The sequence below is a fragment of the Cyrtonyx montezumae genome, unplaced genomic scaffold, assembly GCF_038088225.1.
Source record: "Cyrtonyx montezumae isolate F1298 unplaced genomic scaffold, pur_monq_1.0 scaffold_36, whole genome shotgun sequence".
Classification (NCBI taxonomy): Eukaryota; Metazoa; Chordata; class Aves; order Galliformes; family Odontophoridae; genus Cyrtonyx; species Cyrtonyx montezumae.
The window spans coordinates 8,116,273-8,135,410 of NW_027072041.1; the positions used below are offsets into that span (position 1 = coordinate 8,116,273).

General features: G+C 38.0%; 1 protein-coding gene across 1 annotated transcript in view; it reads right to left on the minus strand.

Annotated features, from left to right (window-relative positions):
- Nucleotides 1–19,138, minus strand: part of FRMD3 (FERM domain containing 3) — a 139,113-nt gene that overhangs the window by 28,376 nt on the left and 91,599 nt on the right. The window contains exons 5-7 of the mRNA XM_065745643.1: nt 16,038–16,135; nt 14,518–14,641; nt 115–202 (exon numbers count right to left, since the gene is read on the minus strand). Coding sequence (XP_065601715.1) covers nt 115–202; nt 14,518–14,641; nt 16,038–16,135 — 310 coding nt within the window. The remainder of the gene's footprint in view (nt 1–114; nt 203–14,517; nt 14,642–16,037; nt 16,136–19,138) is intronic.

Consider the following 19,138-nt stretch of genomic DNA (forward strand, 5'->3'; position numbering starts at 1 on the left):
ACTCCCTTCTTATGTCTAAATTAAAAAAAAAAATAGAGCAAAATAAATTCAATTAATAGCTTTTTATTAAATGTTAAAAAACAAAACAAACAAACAAACAAAAAAACCTGTTACCTTGCAAGGATGAGGATCAACGCCATAAGTTTCTAATGAATGTGCTTTCAGGAGCAACTTAAATTCAGAAACAGCTGGGCTCTGACCTCTGAAAAGAAAAACTCTTAATGAAATACAAACAATTTCAATAATATTCAGTTTACAGTGTAAAGATATAAAACTTGTACTGTCACCAGAACTGAACTACACAATGCTGCATCTTTTCAGGTAAATTGTGATAGGTTGTTTTTTTTATTTTTTTTAATCACTTGTGAGATACATGCATGTTTTGCAGTTAACCAGAGTAATAGAATATCCAGCAGCCTTTTCTTGCCTTTTGAAAAAGGCACACCACCTTGAATATTAAGTAAACTTCAGCATCTTTTTTCCACAAAGTTTTGCTCATCTAAAAGGACTGTCCAGATTAACAAACATTCCTTCCAGGGTATAAACACAGCAATCATATTACAGTCTACTCAGATGCACACCTAATTATAGCAGGGCCTGTTACCACCATGATAGTTTAGAATCTGTCAGCATTTCCATTATATGCCCCTATTTTTAGGGTGTCTACAATCAACTGTGAATACAGACTAAAGCCTCAAACATGGCATGGAAACCTTGAGTTATGAAGTTTTATGATTTCATTTTCACTCTTCTAAGTTATGTTACTCTAAGTCCTAACTTGGATCTGCAATGCTTGTTTTACAGTGAACTGTTCCAAGTATTATTCTGTTTAGATATTTCTAAGACTACAGATTGTGATTCTGACAGATACATGGTTTTATGACAAGCACTGCTCAGGACCTTTAGAAAGCCAGGCCTCATAAATCCTACTCATTCACATTATCCCAGAAATGGAGCACCAACAATCCTTCAAGGAATACAGGAATGATCATACTTTACTGACAAACGTGCAGTGCAATGATGAAAAATAATACAAGTTTCAGCAACCTGTCCAAAGTTCATCTGAACTCTGAAGATGATCCTAGCATACTTACAGATATCAAATCCTATTTTGAATCTGACACCTTAATGCCCTATGGCAATATCACTGTCATTAAACTTTGTTGTTTTAAGGTTTTAACTCATTCTCATCTGGACTCCACTGTCCTTTAATGCCCAATGTGGCTTTCATTTCAGAACTTTTTTTAAACCATCAAAATTAAAGAAGCACCTTTCTTCTTCCTTCACCAGTACCTAATAGAGAAAGGCATGTGTAAAAGGGAACATGAAAAATTGGAAACATGCATTTGCATAGCTACATATTTAAAAAGACAGCATGAAGGCAGCAAACAAAACCAAACACACTTATTTTGCCTAACTAACTTTTCAATGGTTCTCTAGATATTTTCTGTTTCTTTTCAAGACTAATAAATCATAATTGTTGAGTTCTGATAGAGCAAGCTTCTTTCATGTACCTACAAACTGCACAAAATAGAAGTAATTAACTAAATTGACCTAAATTACTTAATTGCTTATGCTCCATAGGGAGAAGTCAAACAAATGTTATATCTGATTGATGATTTGAAGCTGAGCCTCATAGGAAAAAAATAATACCTTACAAAACCAATTTTTTCACAACTCCCTTTGCTGGCACCAAGGAAAGCAGTCAGTCTTTTAGTTTGAAAAGACTGAGAAGTGATAAACAATCAGAAATAATGTGATTTATGGGTTTGAGTTGTTTGGATTTGGCATTTCCAAAAGGAAAAAAACCTTGCAATCATTATTAAAGCAAGAAGTCACACTAAAAAAAACCAAACATTATTACTGTGCTCTTCCCATTGATAATCCCTGAAACTATGCTGACTTTCTGCATATCAGGTGGAAAGAGCTGAAGAGCTGTGATGCTTGAAAAAAATGCAGACGAAACTAACAAGTTTGATGCTACCAGATCAAATGGTTACCGTGGAAAGCCTTAAGAAAATAGCACAAAGCACAAAAGAGATCTGTGTAACATAAAACGAAAAAAAATATCCTGATTCATCTCTTACCAAGGGAATAATACTCAACCTTCATAATATGCTTTTCATTTGTAATTTAGTGATGAAACTTTCTTCAATAAATAGAAAGATATCTACAGTGAATGGTGTCAGCAAACAAAAGCCACCTTTTAATGTTAATCACTAATTTCACAATAGATACACCTTTTATTGCCTTTGCTTTAAAGCCTTTAAAGTTTCTATTCAAACAATCTCTCACAGTAACAACCACAGCCCTTCAGGGGTGGCCTCTGTGGGAGCAAAGCCCAGCAGATGTCCCATGTCAGAATAAAGCCAGCTCCAGTTGCTGCAAAAGACTCCAACTTCTGCCAGAGCTGAGCCCTGAGCAACACTTGGTGTGCCTCTGGGAAAGCAGATTTAAGGAAAGGAAAACCTACTTCACCACAGCATCTGGGAAAGAAGAGTGAGAAATATGAGAGAACAGCCCCACAGCCCACAGGGTCAGTCACAAGGAGGGCAGGAGGAGATCCAGGCCCATAGGAACAGTTCCCTGCAGCCCAGAAGAGCTCCATGGAGGAGCAGGCAGCTGCAGCCCACGGGCACCATGCTGAGCAGATCTCCACACACAGACATGGAGAAGTCCATGGTGCAGAAGTCAGTGTGGCCTGAAGGAGGATGCAGCCCATGAAGCAATTAAAGTGTAGTCACTCCTCTTGACCAGATGTGCTTACTTCAATTTAGTCACCATGTATTCAATACCAAACTGAAGATGAATCCCACTTTTATATGTAGCAACCATTCTAGTTGCCATCTCCCTCCAGACAGTTTTTCAGCAGGATCAGAAACATGTTACAAATTAAAAATAAAGAAATAAGATAAAAATTAGATCTCCACCACTGCTAGCAATGAATTATTCATGACAGGAATCAATCAATCAATCAATCAGAAAGTTCCTAATAAAATTTTTATCAAACAAAGTCCTTAGTAAGACTGATAAGTTGTCAGAAGGCTTTATTTTTTCCTTTAGGCTCACGAGGATTACACACAAGAGGATGCACAAACTCTGTTCGTTCCTCAAAAAGCCTCCAGCCCTGAAGAATTTCAAAGACAGGATGCACATGGGGAATACTTTCAAGATGTGTCACAGCAATGATCTACTTGCTTTGCTGGCTGACTCTAGAATTTTCTCCCCTTCGTATCTTTCATTTGAGGTTACCTGATGCCCATGATCAAGCATCAATTCCTTTCAATAAATTGAGAAGATTATTTTGTGATAACAGCAAAAAGCATTTTCAGTGACATTCTCAGTGCTAATTCAATGACCTTATTTGAGTCATTTTATCTGTGTTCTGCGATTTCTCTTGCTAACTTATGAAGTGCTTTGAAACACTATTATTAATCTACTATTAATAAACAACTGTTAATAAATAGAATAACTATTCAGCACTCTTTTGTTTCAGCTCTACATTCATCAAAGTAACCAGCTGGAAAATACAGAAGATATATACAGTACTTGAGCAAGCCCCATGTAGATATCATTTCTGGATGTTTATGGTTTGAAGGGTGTTTAAAGATAATTAATTCACAGAATTAAACATATACATAACAATCTGGCTCCAAGAAACGTTTCATATTCTTCTCCTAACAAACCTGGAAAAAAACAGTCATAAAGCTTTAAATAACACAGGAGGGTCCATCTCTACCAAATATCCTTCATGTTACCCCAGAATGTCCTTCGCTGTAGTCTCAGGAGAGACAACAATGACTATTTAAATGATGATGCCCACCTGTGAAATCCTGTTCTTGCTACACCCCAGATCTTCTACAAAACATCCTTCAGTAGAACAAGGGCTATCTAGATTTCCTTTAAAGAAGACAGGATGTTGCATTAAGAAACTACATGTTTAGTTCCATCTCATACTGGTCTCAGAGTTACCTACCTGTTTCTTTAAACCTTCCATGTTTGAAACTAACAGCTATGCAATGATAGCACTAAAAATCCTGAGTAGGTTTACTTTTGATCTAAGTTCATAAGATTTTAGCAGACATTAGAGATGCTTTTCATATAATCTGTCTGCTAATACTTTAGATACAATAAAGGTACAAAGAACATAGCAGGACTAAAACAGAACTGAAATCTACTAAAATTATCTGTGTTTCAGCTATGATGGATGTAATAGCAACATGGTGATGATAATTTCAGAGAAAAGTGCTAAATGAAGACACTATCAAATGAAATTGCTTTCAGTCTGTGGTTCAATTTGTTAGAGCAGCAAGGCAAGGCTTTGCACATTCCCCACTCACTAACATTGCCCTTAGAACTGCCCAGGACACTGGCATCTGGAGAGAGAAAAGTATTTAAACAGGTCTGCATATAAAAAGAGATTATCAATTAGCTGAACTGCTGAAATGGAGCAGAAACATATAAAACCTAGGGCCTAGAAAATTAGAAAGTTTAAATACTAATTTGAACTTTTATCACAAAACATTTTGCCGTCCTGACTGTACAGAGAAAGAGAAAAACCTAAGTAATTGCTTTATAGCAATAACCAACTTCTTTTACTGAGTCTATTAAATGCTTAATTTTATATCTTGCACCCTGTAATATGTGTCTGTTAAATAACTCCTTCAACCAGAACCCTCTGAATTATTTGTGCGGCATCACATATCTGGCTGACACAGTTGCTCCGAAGTCTGTTTAGGTATTTGTATTTCAATTGTACTTCAATAACTGATGCAGTGACACAAAGACCTTGAAGCCTATTCAACAGACACAAACTTCTAGCATAGATGTTGTTTTAAAGTACTTAAATTGAAATCTATTCCCATGATATGCGGACATCTACTGAGATGAGTTGTTATTAGCACAGTAGATCCATTCAGCTAGTTTTAGATATACCTACCCCTTAAAGCCTTCTCTCAAACAACTGGTGGAGAGGAGGGCAGAAGCAAAGGATATGGGTCCTTTCAGGAGATGAAGAAATTCCTATACATCTAACATGCATCTAAATACATCAGCATGCTAATGTGTGGAATCTGAATCAAAATTTCACCAAGAGGCTGAAAAGAACTATCTTGGTAAAGAAAACAATGACACAATGGAACATAATTATGACTGCTATTTCCAAGAGAACAAAAGGACACCTACATATTCATGCAATAATATCATTATTGCAAGAAAACAAGCCGCATTTTTCAATTAAAATAAACATCTACTGAATCATTCTTGTAATTCTCACAAAAAGAAACATTACATGGATTGATACGTTTTTTTTTTCTTACTGTCTCAGAAAGACCTGAGAAGGGAGGAAAAAGACATCTGGTTCATCTGTGAAGAATCAGACTTTACTTCTGTGACTGCATAATCCCTAAGGGACAAACTTGCTCCCCACCATAATGCTTCTGGAAGTACTCTCTATGGCATAAAAACACCAAAGCAAAGAACAGCATCTAACTCCTACCACGTTCTAGTAAATGAATCCAGAATTACAGGTAATGCTCATTGATTTTAACTGTTTTTAAGCACATAGTGGTAATTTTAAAAAATGGTTCTGAGGAGCAAAGCTCTGAGGAATGCAGCATACACATCATTCTTCAGGGAAAAGACTAGGTACAAGGGAGCTGTTTTTTCACAACTTATAAACAGTACTGATCAATCAATACTGAAATACTTCTAATCAATATTACATTCATTTCCTGAACCTGGAAACCCTGGGCAGGGCTTAGAGGAGCAAAATACCTCCTACTGTGATGCTAAGCTGGAACCTGTTCCCACTCTTCCTCTTTCCTTAAATCACCACCCTCTGCTTGTCAACAGTGAACAGGGGGTCCACCACCGTTTGGGAGGTAACACACCAGTGTCTTTCTTGCAGATTCAGCAGACAGTTACTCCACCAAACTATCTCCTGCTCTCACTCTCTGGTACTCTTTAATCTCTACACCTCCTCCTTGAGCTTCACACCACACTAAGTAGATAATCCACCTACTCACATCTCATGCAGGTGGAATCCCTGCCACTCTTCACCAGCACAAGGCTCAGGCACTCACTGCAGCCAGAGACTTGACCTGCCACATTTTTAGTCGTACTCCACTTGAGTTGCCACATTCTTTCTTGCCAGAGCTTTCTGCCTAGAGGCAGAATCTCATGGCTAGATCTGTTGTCTGCAAGGCAGCTGGTAGGTGAGCTGATCTCCTGAGTGGACAGTGATACTCTCCCTCCTCACCCTTCCTGCTCAAACTGCCCATGCAGACTGCCATGCCACACTTTTCTAATGTGCCATGCCTTTTTTGCCCGTGCTCTTTGCTCTGCTCCCTACTGGTATGTTTTATACACACAGGGGGTGATCCTGCCACTGCTCCTGGCTCCACCCCTACAATGCCAGCATGCCACTGCCACACAGAGGACAATGGCACCTGGCACTGAAGGAAATGGACGATGTAGTTGCCAAGCCACTCTCCAATACACTCAAGAAGTTGTGGCTATCAGGCAAAGCCCACAGTGACTGGAAAAGGGAAAGGTGGTCAGTGGTTTTACTTTTAGTTGTAGGTCAGTGACAAGTGGTATTCCAAAGGGGGTCAGTCTTGGGAATGGTACTTTTCAACATCTTTATCAACAGGCTGAAGAGTGAGATCAAGTGCAACCTCAAAAAGTTTGCTGATGGCTAAATGGTGCAGTTGATACAACAGAAGGATAGGATGCCATTCAGAGGGATCTGGACAAGCTTGAAAAGTGGGACCGTGAGTACCTAACGAGATTCAACAAGGCCAAGTACAAGGTGTTGCACTTGAGCTGGGGCAACCCTAGATATGTGTACAGACTGGAAGAAGAAGTCATTGAGGACAGCCTTGAGGAGTCATCAGAAAAATCCAGGAAGAAAATTCCCTAAATCCAATGTGGTGTTAGAAAGTCAGTATTCCTTTATTCTCAGGATATGTACTGGGCAACTTGACTAATCAAGCACTCCCTTTCAGAATTCAGGTTCTACATTTAAACTATGAAGACATACACATGCAATACATGGCATACATGTTCATTCTTTTCCAAGATCTCACTAATATATGTTAATGTCTGTCTGGGCATGTGCAGAAGACCGCTTTGGGGGCCTTTGCCTCCTTCCTTCATTCTCATTTCTTTTGTCATCAGCTTCCTCACAGTGTCCTTTGGCTGACTCGTTAGCTGTTTTCCCCAAATTTGGCAAATTTCCATCACTTGTTATGCCATAATAAGCAGCTTTCTATCTTGGTACTCTGTAACTCAGAATAATTTATATGAAACCCAAGAAAAAGTACCTGCAAATGCTGGATGCAAAGACAAAAGTATTCTATTGGGACTTCAGTGCTTCAGTGAAGTAAGGATCATTCAGAAAAACAAGACTGTCCACATACTGAGCAAAGCTAAACTGGAAAGTTTTAGAACTAGCACACATTAATTCCTAAACTAATATATTGGTCCTTAAACTAATACATTGATCCCTATTGCTAAACCAGTCTATATCAATGCTTCTTTTTCTTTTGAGGATTATGACGGTTGTATTTTAATCCTTACCACTTTTGACTATTTACATTTAGGGATACATCCCCAACATTGATTCATAAAGCAAGCAAGAATGCACATGCTATCCCTACATATCACTTCTTTAACCAACTCAGGATTGCAGGTAGTCATTTTGGTTTACCTTATGCAGTATTTTAGTTTGATCCCATATCACACATATATCTTCTTATATTCTGACACTCTGGTCTACCTAAGCTCAGTAACTAGCATTCATAACTGCTGAGATGTACACTACACCCTTTTCCATTTCTGCAGCTCCTACAGAGGGAATTAACTATCAGCCTATCTCAGAGATTCCTGATAGCTGAGAAGCTAGAGATGGGCCAGCAGTGTCCATTTGCATCCTAGAAGACCAACTATCTCCTGGCCTGCATCAAAAGAAGACTAGCAGGGCAAGGTGGTTGTTCTCTTTGCTCTGCTGTCATGAAGCCCCACCTGGAGTACTGGATCCAGGCCTTAGGCTGCCAAAAAAATGTGGAGCTGCTGGAGTGAATCCACAGTAGGGCCACAGAGATACTCAGAAGGCTGGAGCAATATACTGTGAAGACAGGTTGAGGGAGGTGGACTTGTTCAGCTTGAAAAAAGAGCAGACTCTGGGGAGATCTAATTGTAATTCCAGTACTTAAAAAAGGAGGAGCGTATAAACAGGAGGGACACTGACTTTTCAAACAGGCAGAAAGCAATAGGATAAGAGGGAATGATTTTGAAGTAGAAGTGGGAAGGTTTAGATTAGATGTCAGAAGGAAATTTTTTACATAGAGACTGGGGAGGTTACACAGAGAAGCTGAGGTTGACCCACATCCGGAAGCATTCAAGGCCAGGTCAAATGGGGCCCTGGGCAGTCTGATCTAGTGAGTAGCAACCTTGCTCATGGCAGGGAGTTGGAAATGGATAGTCTTCAAGGTCTCTTCCAACCCAAGCCATCCTAGGAAAATTGTATCTATCTATGAAGCACGCATTACAGTCATTGCTCTAATTCAGTCAAATTCAGTCAAATTACTACTGCTAAGAATTATGGAGTGGAATAATACACCAGGAAAACACAGCTAAACAGAAACAATGTTTTCCACCCACTAAAACATAATTAACAGCATGTTAAAAACAGATTGTTACATTAGAAAGAATAATTTTGACCACAATAGTATGTGCCAATATACAGGGTGATGACAAATACAAGTGCATGCACTAGGAAATTAAGTGAGCTACCTCAGAGTATCAAGGCTGAAATGAAGAAGGCGTTCAGCATAGCCCCAGCTGTAGTGTAGGTGGGAACCCAAGCAGATGGCATGACAATCTGCCTGTGATTTCCTTCTACACATCCTCCTTCTCCTCAACTCTCCAGAGTCCTTGATGTACTTCACACAGATGAGAACTACGAAGATTTTGACTACTTGAGTGTATGAGTCAGCTATCTCTAAGCTCAAATCCTCTTCTTTTCCGGAATCCTCTCCATCAGTGTAAAAGGCAATAAATTTCCAGACAACAGGCTTCTATCTTCCATGGTATGACTGCAAGTATTGATGCTTAACATATGTCGTTTTTATTGGATTACTCTCATCTGTATGAGGCCATTGGATACAACGTGATTAGTGTGGTTCAAGAAGCAAAATGTAATGTGCCAATGAGTGTGGTACCAGCACTAAACGCATAAAGGCAGATAATGTGTACTTCTAATTGAAAGAAGCTTTTAAATGTTATATGAAATCCACTTTGGTCCAGATGTACTAAACAGGAATTCTGTTTTAGTTCTTTTTTAATATGTTTAAGATTGTGCAAAAAGTTGCTTTAATCTTGGATTAAACAGTATCAACACCTACAAAGAAAATAATTTTCTAGCAACCTTTGCCAAGTCTCCTAAGACAAGCTCCCATGATATACTCTGATAGTAATAATCATAGTTAAGCTTGCCAACAACTTCACTGGCAGTTCCATGTCTGCATGAGAACTAGAGAGCAGATCAGTGTAGACCAGGAAACCCTATTATCTTCACACCAGTACAAGCACCCATAGTAACTAATGGTATTGTAAAGGAAATAAAAGAATTCGAGCAGATAAGTTAAAAATGCTTAAGTCAACAGTGCATAGTAACAATATAAACTGTGTATATATTACACATCTTTCAAAACAAATTTAAATGCTTCTCATCTAACTTTCATCAAAGACAAGCATTCATTTGTTAATCTGGTATTAACGAAAATACTACCCTTCAAAAGTTTTTTTTTTGTTGTTTTTTTTTTAAGATAGTTATGAACAGAACATGTCAGTGATTTCATGGTCTCAGAGGAAATCCCTTCTCCCTAGAAAATGTCATACACTGGAGAGGAGAGCCAAGTAAGTAGCAGTCAACTACCTAAAGCTTGTACCCACATCAGTAACTCCCAAGTAATGATAAATAATTTGAATTTACCTATGAAATTAAACTGATAAGTAGCTACTTGAATTGCTCCATAATTTAATTGGCAAGATTATGTTTCCTTGGGGCTTATATGTAAATCAATAGCTGTTTACATAATACACTCATTTAAGTTACGTGACTTCATATTTCATGTCAGAAGCAGTTTGCAGGTGGGATACAAAAAAATATCTTTCACCTCAACTGCTAAGTACTTTCATTGCATATCTTCCAAAAAGAGGAGAAATAAATACAATTCCAACAAACAGATGTTCCCTTCTGCAGGTTTTATATGGATCTTATCTTTGGAATTCTATAGTTTACAGGTGTCTGGTCTCAGGAAGCTCTGGTTGACAGGTATCCTTCAAAAGATGGAAATTTATCAGAGTTATAAATACTCTGACTAAACACACAAGATTTGAGATGGAATAAATTTTTATCCTGGAGAAAACAGAAGGCACTGTGAATGCAGTAAAAGCATCTGAAGGTTTAATCTGTCATTTAAAACAAATGACACACTTGTAACAAAACAGAAGTAAAACTGGAATTAGAAATTGACAACAGGTATGTTTATATTTATAGACTCCGTTTACTTGTAAGAGGAGCCTGTAAAAACCAATAACAACAATCAAAACAGTGCCAGGAACTAAAGTAAGTTGCTTAAGCATACAGTAAAAAGTACAACTGTTTTGGATACAGTTGTGAAATAATTAATGTGCTAAAAACAAGATCTGAAATACCAAAGAGATCAAGAACACCTGGGTGATCTTTTCACACGAAGAAAAACAAAACAAACAACAACAACAAAAGTAAACTTAGTATCCCTGGTTTTGGCTTGAAGAAATGGCCTTTCACTCAACTTACCCCTCCTCTATCAAGATTTTGTGATTCTGCCTAAGTTTGCTTGGTGGGTTAGATTTTTTGTGGTTTTGTTTTCTTCCCTCAGATCTGCACAATATTTTCAATTTTGTTAAGCTGGGATTTTTTGGTCACTAGAAATAAAGTACAGCTTTATATACTGAAGCTCATACAGTGCATAAAGTATCTTTGATACTGACAAAATACTGCCAAAATATCTAAGAACTGCATGTGTGGTTCCATGTACTTCTTGAAAGACAACCGAAAAATAAAAAACATTGCGTGATTTACAATTCAGCCTTATAGACACTTGCATTAGTCTAGCTAAAATATGAAATGAATAACCTGGAAACACCACAAATAAGCATTCAACTCACGTGAAGAAGAAAGTATATATTGTTCTGCTCACTGAATATCAAGTTTTTATGGCCAAAATCTCTTCCAATCTGTTAAAAGTGATGGGCAAGCAGAAATGCAAGTAGCTATGAATTCAGTAGCTGTGCTGTTGCATCCATATCAAAACATGTAATGATCAAATAAACTTTGAATCTTTCAAGAACAAGCATCCATTTCACATCCATTCCTAATGTATACTCACACATTCTAAGCTGCTATGCCATAATCTCTTTCTCTAAGCAGTACGTCATGTCTCAAAAGAGGTCTTAATTGGTATGAGAATATGACATCACAGCATTTGTTTGCCCAGTCACTGGTAAAGATCAATTAAATTGCTTCTCCCTTTCTCAATGAGAACAACTAGTTACAACTCACAAGAAAATGAAACACAACTCAACAAAGCTTTCACTCATTTGTCTATCCATCATGTTCATAATTTTTGCAACCAGGTGAAGAAGATGGCCATAGGAAAGGCTGCATTTTGTTAAATTCTAGTGATGTTTTCACAGGCAAAGTAAGAAATAGAAACATCATGTCATTCATCTGTTCTAACTAATAAGAACAAGACTTCTAAATGACACAAAAAACTCATTAAGTCACTGGCAGCTGTCACAGCATCCTATGGCTGTTTCCCAGACATTCTTCTCACTGTTCTCATGTGACTTCCAAAAGGCAAATTCCTACAGCATAACGTAGGACCTTGAGGATGACGACGCTGATAGGATTCAACTAAGAACTAGCACTCCCCCAAGCCACAGGGCTTTGATTACACAGAATCTTGCTGCAGGAGACAGATGCCATAGTTTTTGTTTACATATGTGAAGAAAATGAAGGGACAGATTCATCTGCAGTGATGACACTCAGAAGTAACTCTTTCAAAGTTCACCAAATGGCAACTGGATTAAAATGGTTTTGTCTCTTCTGTTCTTCTATTCACTAACATGTGACTCAAGAGCCTTTTAAAGATGAGGCCTGGGGACCTTCTTCAGCAATTTTAACAATACTCACTAAGAAGCAAAATACCAATTCCATAAAAAAAAATTCTACTGAATGCAGTGAAACACATGCCAATAAATTAGAAACAGAATCTCGACAACTCAGTGTTTTTTCTAATAATCTTTTTACAGTTAGACACCAGATTATCTAGCACTACCCCTTTCTGCATATAGTTCATTGTATGATAGATATGTTTTATTCATTTGTACTCCTAGAATAGAGATCCAGTGAATTAAATATTCTGAAAAAGGTAAAACTTTTATGTGACAACTGAACGCTTGATGTAAAAGAGTGTAATAGGGTTATCAATCTTGGAAAGACAGAGCTATGGATGCAAATTGCCAGGACCAAGCAGAAGCTATGCATACAGCTCTCAAACTGTCTTTGCAGCCAGAAAAATATATGAAGAACACTGTACGCTGATAATAATAAAAAAAAAAATAGTCAGGAAGGAGAAGGAGTAGGAAGTAAACTGCTCCTGGGGGCTGGAAAGAGCTATAAGCCACTAAATCTAATATTAACAGTGTACAAATTGGTAAAACCTACTACAGAGAATTACCAACACAGACAGAAATGAGATGTATGGTAAGTTCTGCTATATATCAATATAAAGTTCTGCTTTTAAATATTTTTTGAAGTGTTCTTCAAACACTTCCTGGAATTCTTTGAAGAAATCAGCAGGAAAAGGAAACTGAGCTGATACAATTTGCCTGAATTTCCAAAAGAAATAATTAATGGTGTCCCTCACGAAGATTACTGACATTCAGGGGATATTCTCACAGGCAGTGGCAGAAGGAACAGAGGGCCAGGAATGGACCCCAGCAGAATCCTAGACTGACCTGAGTGAAGACTTGTAACAATCACTGTCACAGGATGAGGAATACTATTCTAATCAGAATAGTGTTTTTTAAAATGAGCTAAAAATGTGCCTGATTATTCATAGTAGAGTAACTAGCAGGTTAAATTCATGATGTGTGGGCAGAATTATGCACAAGAGAAAAACACAACTGAGAAACTAACAGCTCAGGGAAGAGATGTATGATACAAAAAGCCATCAGCTTCCCCTAACAAGCCTTCCTTTTTCTCTCTTGTCTAATTTTAAATAAAAGACAAGTTTGATCTTGCCAAACCAAAAAGAAAATGAAGAAAAATTTAGAATCGGAATTTAGCTTTTGGAAATCTGCAGCTGAAAGAAATACAAGCAAAACACATAAGTTTAAGGAAGAAAAAAAAGGGAAGACACTTTCACCACTAATTTTACCTTATGATTGAATGACACACATGATAGATTTCTGAAAGAAAAAAAAAAAAAGTTTCGCACTTTTAACTCCTCTGATAATTTTTTTTCTTTCCTTTTTTTTTTTTTGGTGCAGGAGAGGAATTGATTCACAATCTTTGTTTTGTAAAACAAGATAGGCATATTTCAAGGAAGTGTAATGAATCTCACGATCTTTGAATGGAAATTATCCTCTTAATTTATTTAATCAATAGTTTGATTTTACTTAATTTTCTTCACATCCTATTCCCCTCCTGGTTCTCAGAGGAACATTCTCTAACATGCAACATGATGAGTAGTTTCTGTATCTGCTATGTGCATGTTACTCACTGACAATCCTGAAGGGGGTACAGTTGCACAAAGCTCTGCTACTACTCTTCTGAAATACAGTACTTAGAGATGCATTCAACTTTGAAACCGGAAGAGAGATTAATCTATCTTTGTCCACTCCTCCTTGTCACACAATTGAAAGTTCAGGACAGAAAAAGTTTGTGCGTAGTTCTGAATTCAACCTCCTTTGATTTGCAAAGAACTAAATTAAATGCATTTCTGTATAATTCATATATTTGTTAACAAAACAGTGATAGAAGAATTTAATTACAGTTCCATTACAATCAGTATCTATCTAGAATTCTGTAATTGAATTACGTTTAGATATTTCACACCAAAAGATAAGACGGTCTCCACATAGCTCATCCCTGACTGAAAGCTGACACTGTTAATCAACTGCAGCACCCATGATGTGAGTTACTCCCAATAACCAGATACATCTTTCAAGCAAACACAGTCTAAATTACCAGCACACATGTGGAAATCAGCTATAATTAATGAAGGTTAACAGGAAAATAAAACCCACTAAGCTGGAACTGAATTTTCAAATTCAGCATATTAAACATTACACTGGTAGAGCACCTATTAAAATTGAAGGAATAAACCCTCCTGGGTTAATACACATGGAAACAGATAAAATAATCCTTAGCTGACTTCAGTAAGCAGCACTCTAAATTACCTGAATTCATTTTTATGTATTTCCGCTATTTTCTTCTCAAGCTTTTGTGATTGTTTGGGAAAAATCTTGAAGTCGTTGATATAATTCTCTGGGTGTCCATCAGGATCATAATCACCAAGTTCAGCTAAACAGATTCAAAACACAAAATGGAACAGAAAAATTAAGTTGCAAAGTTAGAAGAAAAAAAATTGGTAAACAGTGTAATACAGGGACTGTAAGAAAGAAGCACCTCTGAAGAAATGCTAATTTTAAGAACTTTTACCTAGCTGAAACTACAATCACTGAGTTTCAATCAAATTTCATGTTTTAATAATTGCAGAAGTAATTAGCAATCTTAAAGTATCATCTGTAGCAGAACATAGTCTGCAAAGAAGACATAGGAAACCCTCCCCTTTTTACTATTTATCATTCTGGTATTAGGCAGAACAAAACCAACATATTCCATACCATGCTGTTTTCTACCCCAATTTATTTCCACTTGTAGAAGTTGACTTAATTCTGTTCCAGCAGAGGAAAGCAGTCTCTACTATTGGTGGGACGCCTGGTTCCCCTTCTAAAACACAATCACTTAGATACTCAAGTGAGCCATTTGGATTCTACTTTTTCAGATAAGACTCCCATAACAAGGTGTAGACTTGATCTTGTTTTGGATAAGCCGCTTCATAATGAATGAAGAGATTCATTCAGATTAAGGTAGAATAAAGGGAACTTGCACACATTTGAAGTCCCTAATTGGACATCTAGCTAACTATTTTCATTCCAAGTTATTTATCTCAATTCTGACTTTGGTAACTTATAGGGAGAAAGGAAAAGATAAATACCTTTCTCCTTGAATTCTGTCTACTGCTTTGTCAAGGAATTCACAAGTCATTTGGAAGGGACATCTGGAGATCATCTAATCCAACTCCACACTAAAGCAGGGTTCCTACAGGTCGGTTTTGAATCTCTAGAGAAGGAGACTCCACAAATTCATTGGGCAGCCTATTCCAGTGCAATGGAACCCTTAAAGAAATTTTTTCCTCATGTTTTCCCCATCACAACATTACACAAATGAAATGATAATCTCCTCCACAAGAAATTGCACTGAATAGAACCTTTTCCTGCTTGCTACGCACTATATTTACACTCAGGATAGCGAAAGAACAGAATTTTGCTTTCTTTGTAATGGTAATCTAATACTGATGACATACTTTTTAAGTCTAATTCTAAGTCAATCAGCTGGTGAGATTTTTTTTTCGCTTCTGTCAGGGTACTTTTTTAATTTTCTGTAGTTTTTCTGTTGGTTTGTTTTTGAAGTTCCAGTTTGTCATCAGTTGGCCATAAGCTGAATTACTTAAACACTTTACAACAGACACCAATGCAGGGAAACAGAACAGGTAAAAAGATAAAAATAATTTTTTAAAAGTTATTGCTTTCCTCATTACCAATCTCACACCAATTTTGCATTTTTCTGTATATTGATTACTCTGTAATAATAAGAGTTATTTATTATTTCTCACAAATCTGCTGCTTGTACTTACCTTGAACAATACAGGCACCCAGGTAGGCAGCATCAGAAAAATAACACAGCAAACGGCCATGGAAAATATCCCTCTTTATTTGTAGATATAAGAGGTACCTGAAATATTAAAAAACAAACAACAAAAAAAGGAAATAATGTGATATTTTTCTATAGCAGATTCAGCTGAAACCATCTGTGCAACTATTCTGAATCTTTCTCTTGCTACTTCAGCAGTCGGGAAAAAGGTAATGGGAAACAGTAGGAAAAACTAGGTCTTAAAAGATTTTTTCTTATGAAAAATGAAATAATGGCAGCAGAAGTAACAAAATCCCACTAACACACAGCATGGAGAGTATTTGATTAGAAACATGCAGCTCATTAGCAATGTGAAGTAAATTAAACTATTTCAGATTTTCTTGAGCAGACCCTCTCATTAAATACAGCTTCACACAGCACACTGACCACAGTGTGAATAATTACTTCCTTTATCTTTCTTTAATCTGTGAGGGATCCTCACAGACATTTTGAGGCACCACACTCCCTGGGCAGTGCAGGAAACCACAAAAGACCTGCCTGCGAGGAGCTACCAGTTCCCTTCCTCTTGGAGTTGCTCCTCAGAAAGCAGTACCAATGAGAAGAAATGGCTCATTACAGTTGTCTTCGGTCTCCTGCCACAGAGCAGGATTATTTAGAAGAGCTAGAGGAGAGGTGTGGCTGGGAGGCCATCTCTTTCCCTTCTGCATTTCATTCCCCACAGCAGCCTCCCAGGCCTGGTCGGCAGAGGCTCAGCATACAGCCCAGCTGTGCAACCAGTCACCTCCTCAGTCACAGCCCTAATTAGAGCTACACCACACTGCAGTTTCACCCCATGGAAAACACAATGTGTGAGAGTTGTTCTAGCCAGAAAAAGTCAACCAACTCTATGGTTTTAGCAGTGTTAGTAGATTCCTCAGCAGCTTATGTGAAATCTAACACTAGCTGTAGATTAGAGCAAGAGTGGAAGTATTATCTAAAAGGCATGAGAAATTTGCCTCCTTTCTTTATTCTGCTACTAAATGCTACATAAAAACAGGACTATCACAAAGAAAAGCAACTTGTTTTTAGTGTGAACACATCTCTTCACTATTACAGTATTATGAACTCGTGCTGGAATCTTGCTCTTCAAGGCTCTTAATTACAACACCCCCTTGCCCCTGTAGGCAGAACTCAGTAGCTGATCTTTATTTCACTTCCACAATTTGGCAGTGCTTGACTGTGCATAGTTATGAAGACAATATACTTGCAGCAGGGTGAACCAATGGCCTCAGTGAGATGTAGTAAAAATTCTTGATTTGCAAGGAGAGTTTACTGAAAAACAAATGTATATTCATTCAGATACCACTCAGAACTTGCGTAAATGAGCATGTTCTCTGTGCTACATTTCTTGTAAGCTTTGACAGGGTGAATAATCAAGTTGCAGTCATCTGAAGAGTGACCATTAGCTAGTGGCCAAATTGCATTTCCCCTTTCAAGAAATATTGAAAAAGCCATGCAGGATTTCACAGCATGCTTTGCCAGTCTGTTGTAAGGTGAACACGTATCCCAAGACATTGTACATTGATGGTTTCTGAGTTTAAAAATGACTATAAAGAGATAAGAAAGCAAACAGGATTGTGTCAAAGCTTATTAACCTGCTGCTTCAAACTCATATGTGCAGACATAAAGCAGAGGTGAGAACTGTGAATATGAGTCTCAGAGTTGCACCTGGTACAACTCTCCAGCAGCTGGGATGGGAGCAAATTCTATCAACTATTAACTATTCTGCAAGTATTTTGTCATTTAAAAGAAGAGAAATTAACCTTTACAAGACATTCTTTCATCTATAACAGGACCACGCACCAGTACTGTCAAATTTGAGCCATCCATTACAGGCCATTATTGTCAAAGCTAAGGGAGAATGGAAAATCCTTGGGAATCTACTCAAAGCACATATTCAAGAGTCAAGTTCGCTCCCACTTCCTCCCACAGAAAAGAAATCCCATAGACAGCAATTTTATGAAAGCAAGTTCCAAAATGCTCATACATTGATTTAATGTAATTTAAAACATGTTTCATTAATTCAAGGGGAAAGTCCTAAACACAGGTTTGTGTGAGTCACTATGATATCACACCAGCACTTAGGATCAAAGATGACTGCAGCAGCAACAGAAACCCCACAGAAAGAGGCAAAAAACTTTTTTATATGCATTCCACTAGAATTCCATGAAGATGAACATGGGTGTTTGGGTGGGAGTTTGCGTACATGTGGCATTTATAAGAAAACAGAATCAAAATCACTGAATATTGCAAGCTGGGAGGGATCATCAGGAACAACTTCTAGTTCCACAAAGAACCACCCAAATTCAAGCCCTGCATCTGAGAGCATTGTCCAAACGCTTATTTTACTCCAGCAGACTTGATGCCATAACCAATGTCCTGAGGAGCCCATTCCAGTGCACAAGCACCCTCAATTGAAGAGAGACCCTCCCCTGACACAGCTCCATGCCGTTCCCTCGGGCCCTGTCGCTGTCACACAGAGCAGAGCTCAGCACTGCCCTCCTCTCCCTGTGAGAGCTGCAGCCGCCATCAGGACTCCCCTCAGCCTGCCCTGCTCTGAGCTGGACAAATCAAGGGATCACTGCTGCTCCTCACACATTTCACTGTCTAGACACTTCACCTGTAGCCCTCCTTTGGATGCTCTCTCATAGTTTTATGTCCTTCTTCTGAAGTGACAACCAATGCTGCACCCAGTGCAGGAGGTGAGGCCTTATAGTGCAGAGCAGAGCAGACACCTCCCCTCACCTGCTGGTACCTCCCAGGTACAGTTGGCCCTTTGGGCTACCAGGGCATATTGTTGCCTCATGTTCAATTTGCTGTCAACCAGATCCCATTCCACAGTGCTGCTCTCTCTCATTCTGTACATACATCCAGGGTTATGCCATCTCTGGTGCAGAATTCAGCATCTGCAGTTTTTAGATTCCATTGGTGATTGCTCAGCCTTCTGATCTGTCATGATCTCTTTGCAGTGCCTCTCTAACCTCAAGAGAGTAAACAGTTCCTCACAATTCGGTATCATCTGAAGACTCACTTAGTATGCATTCA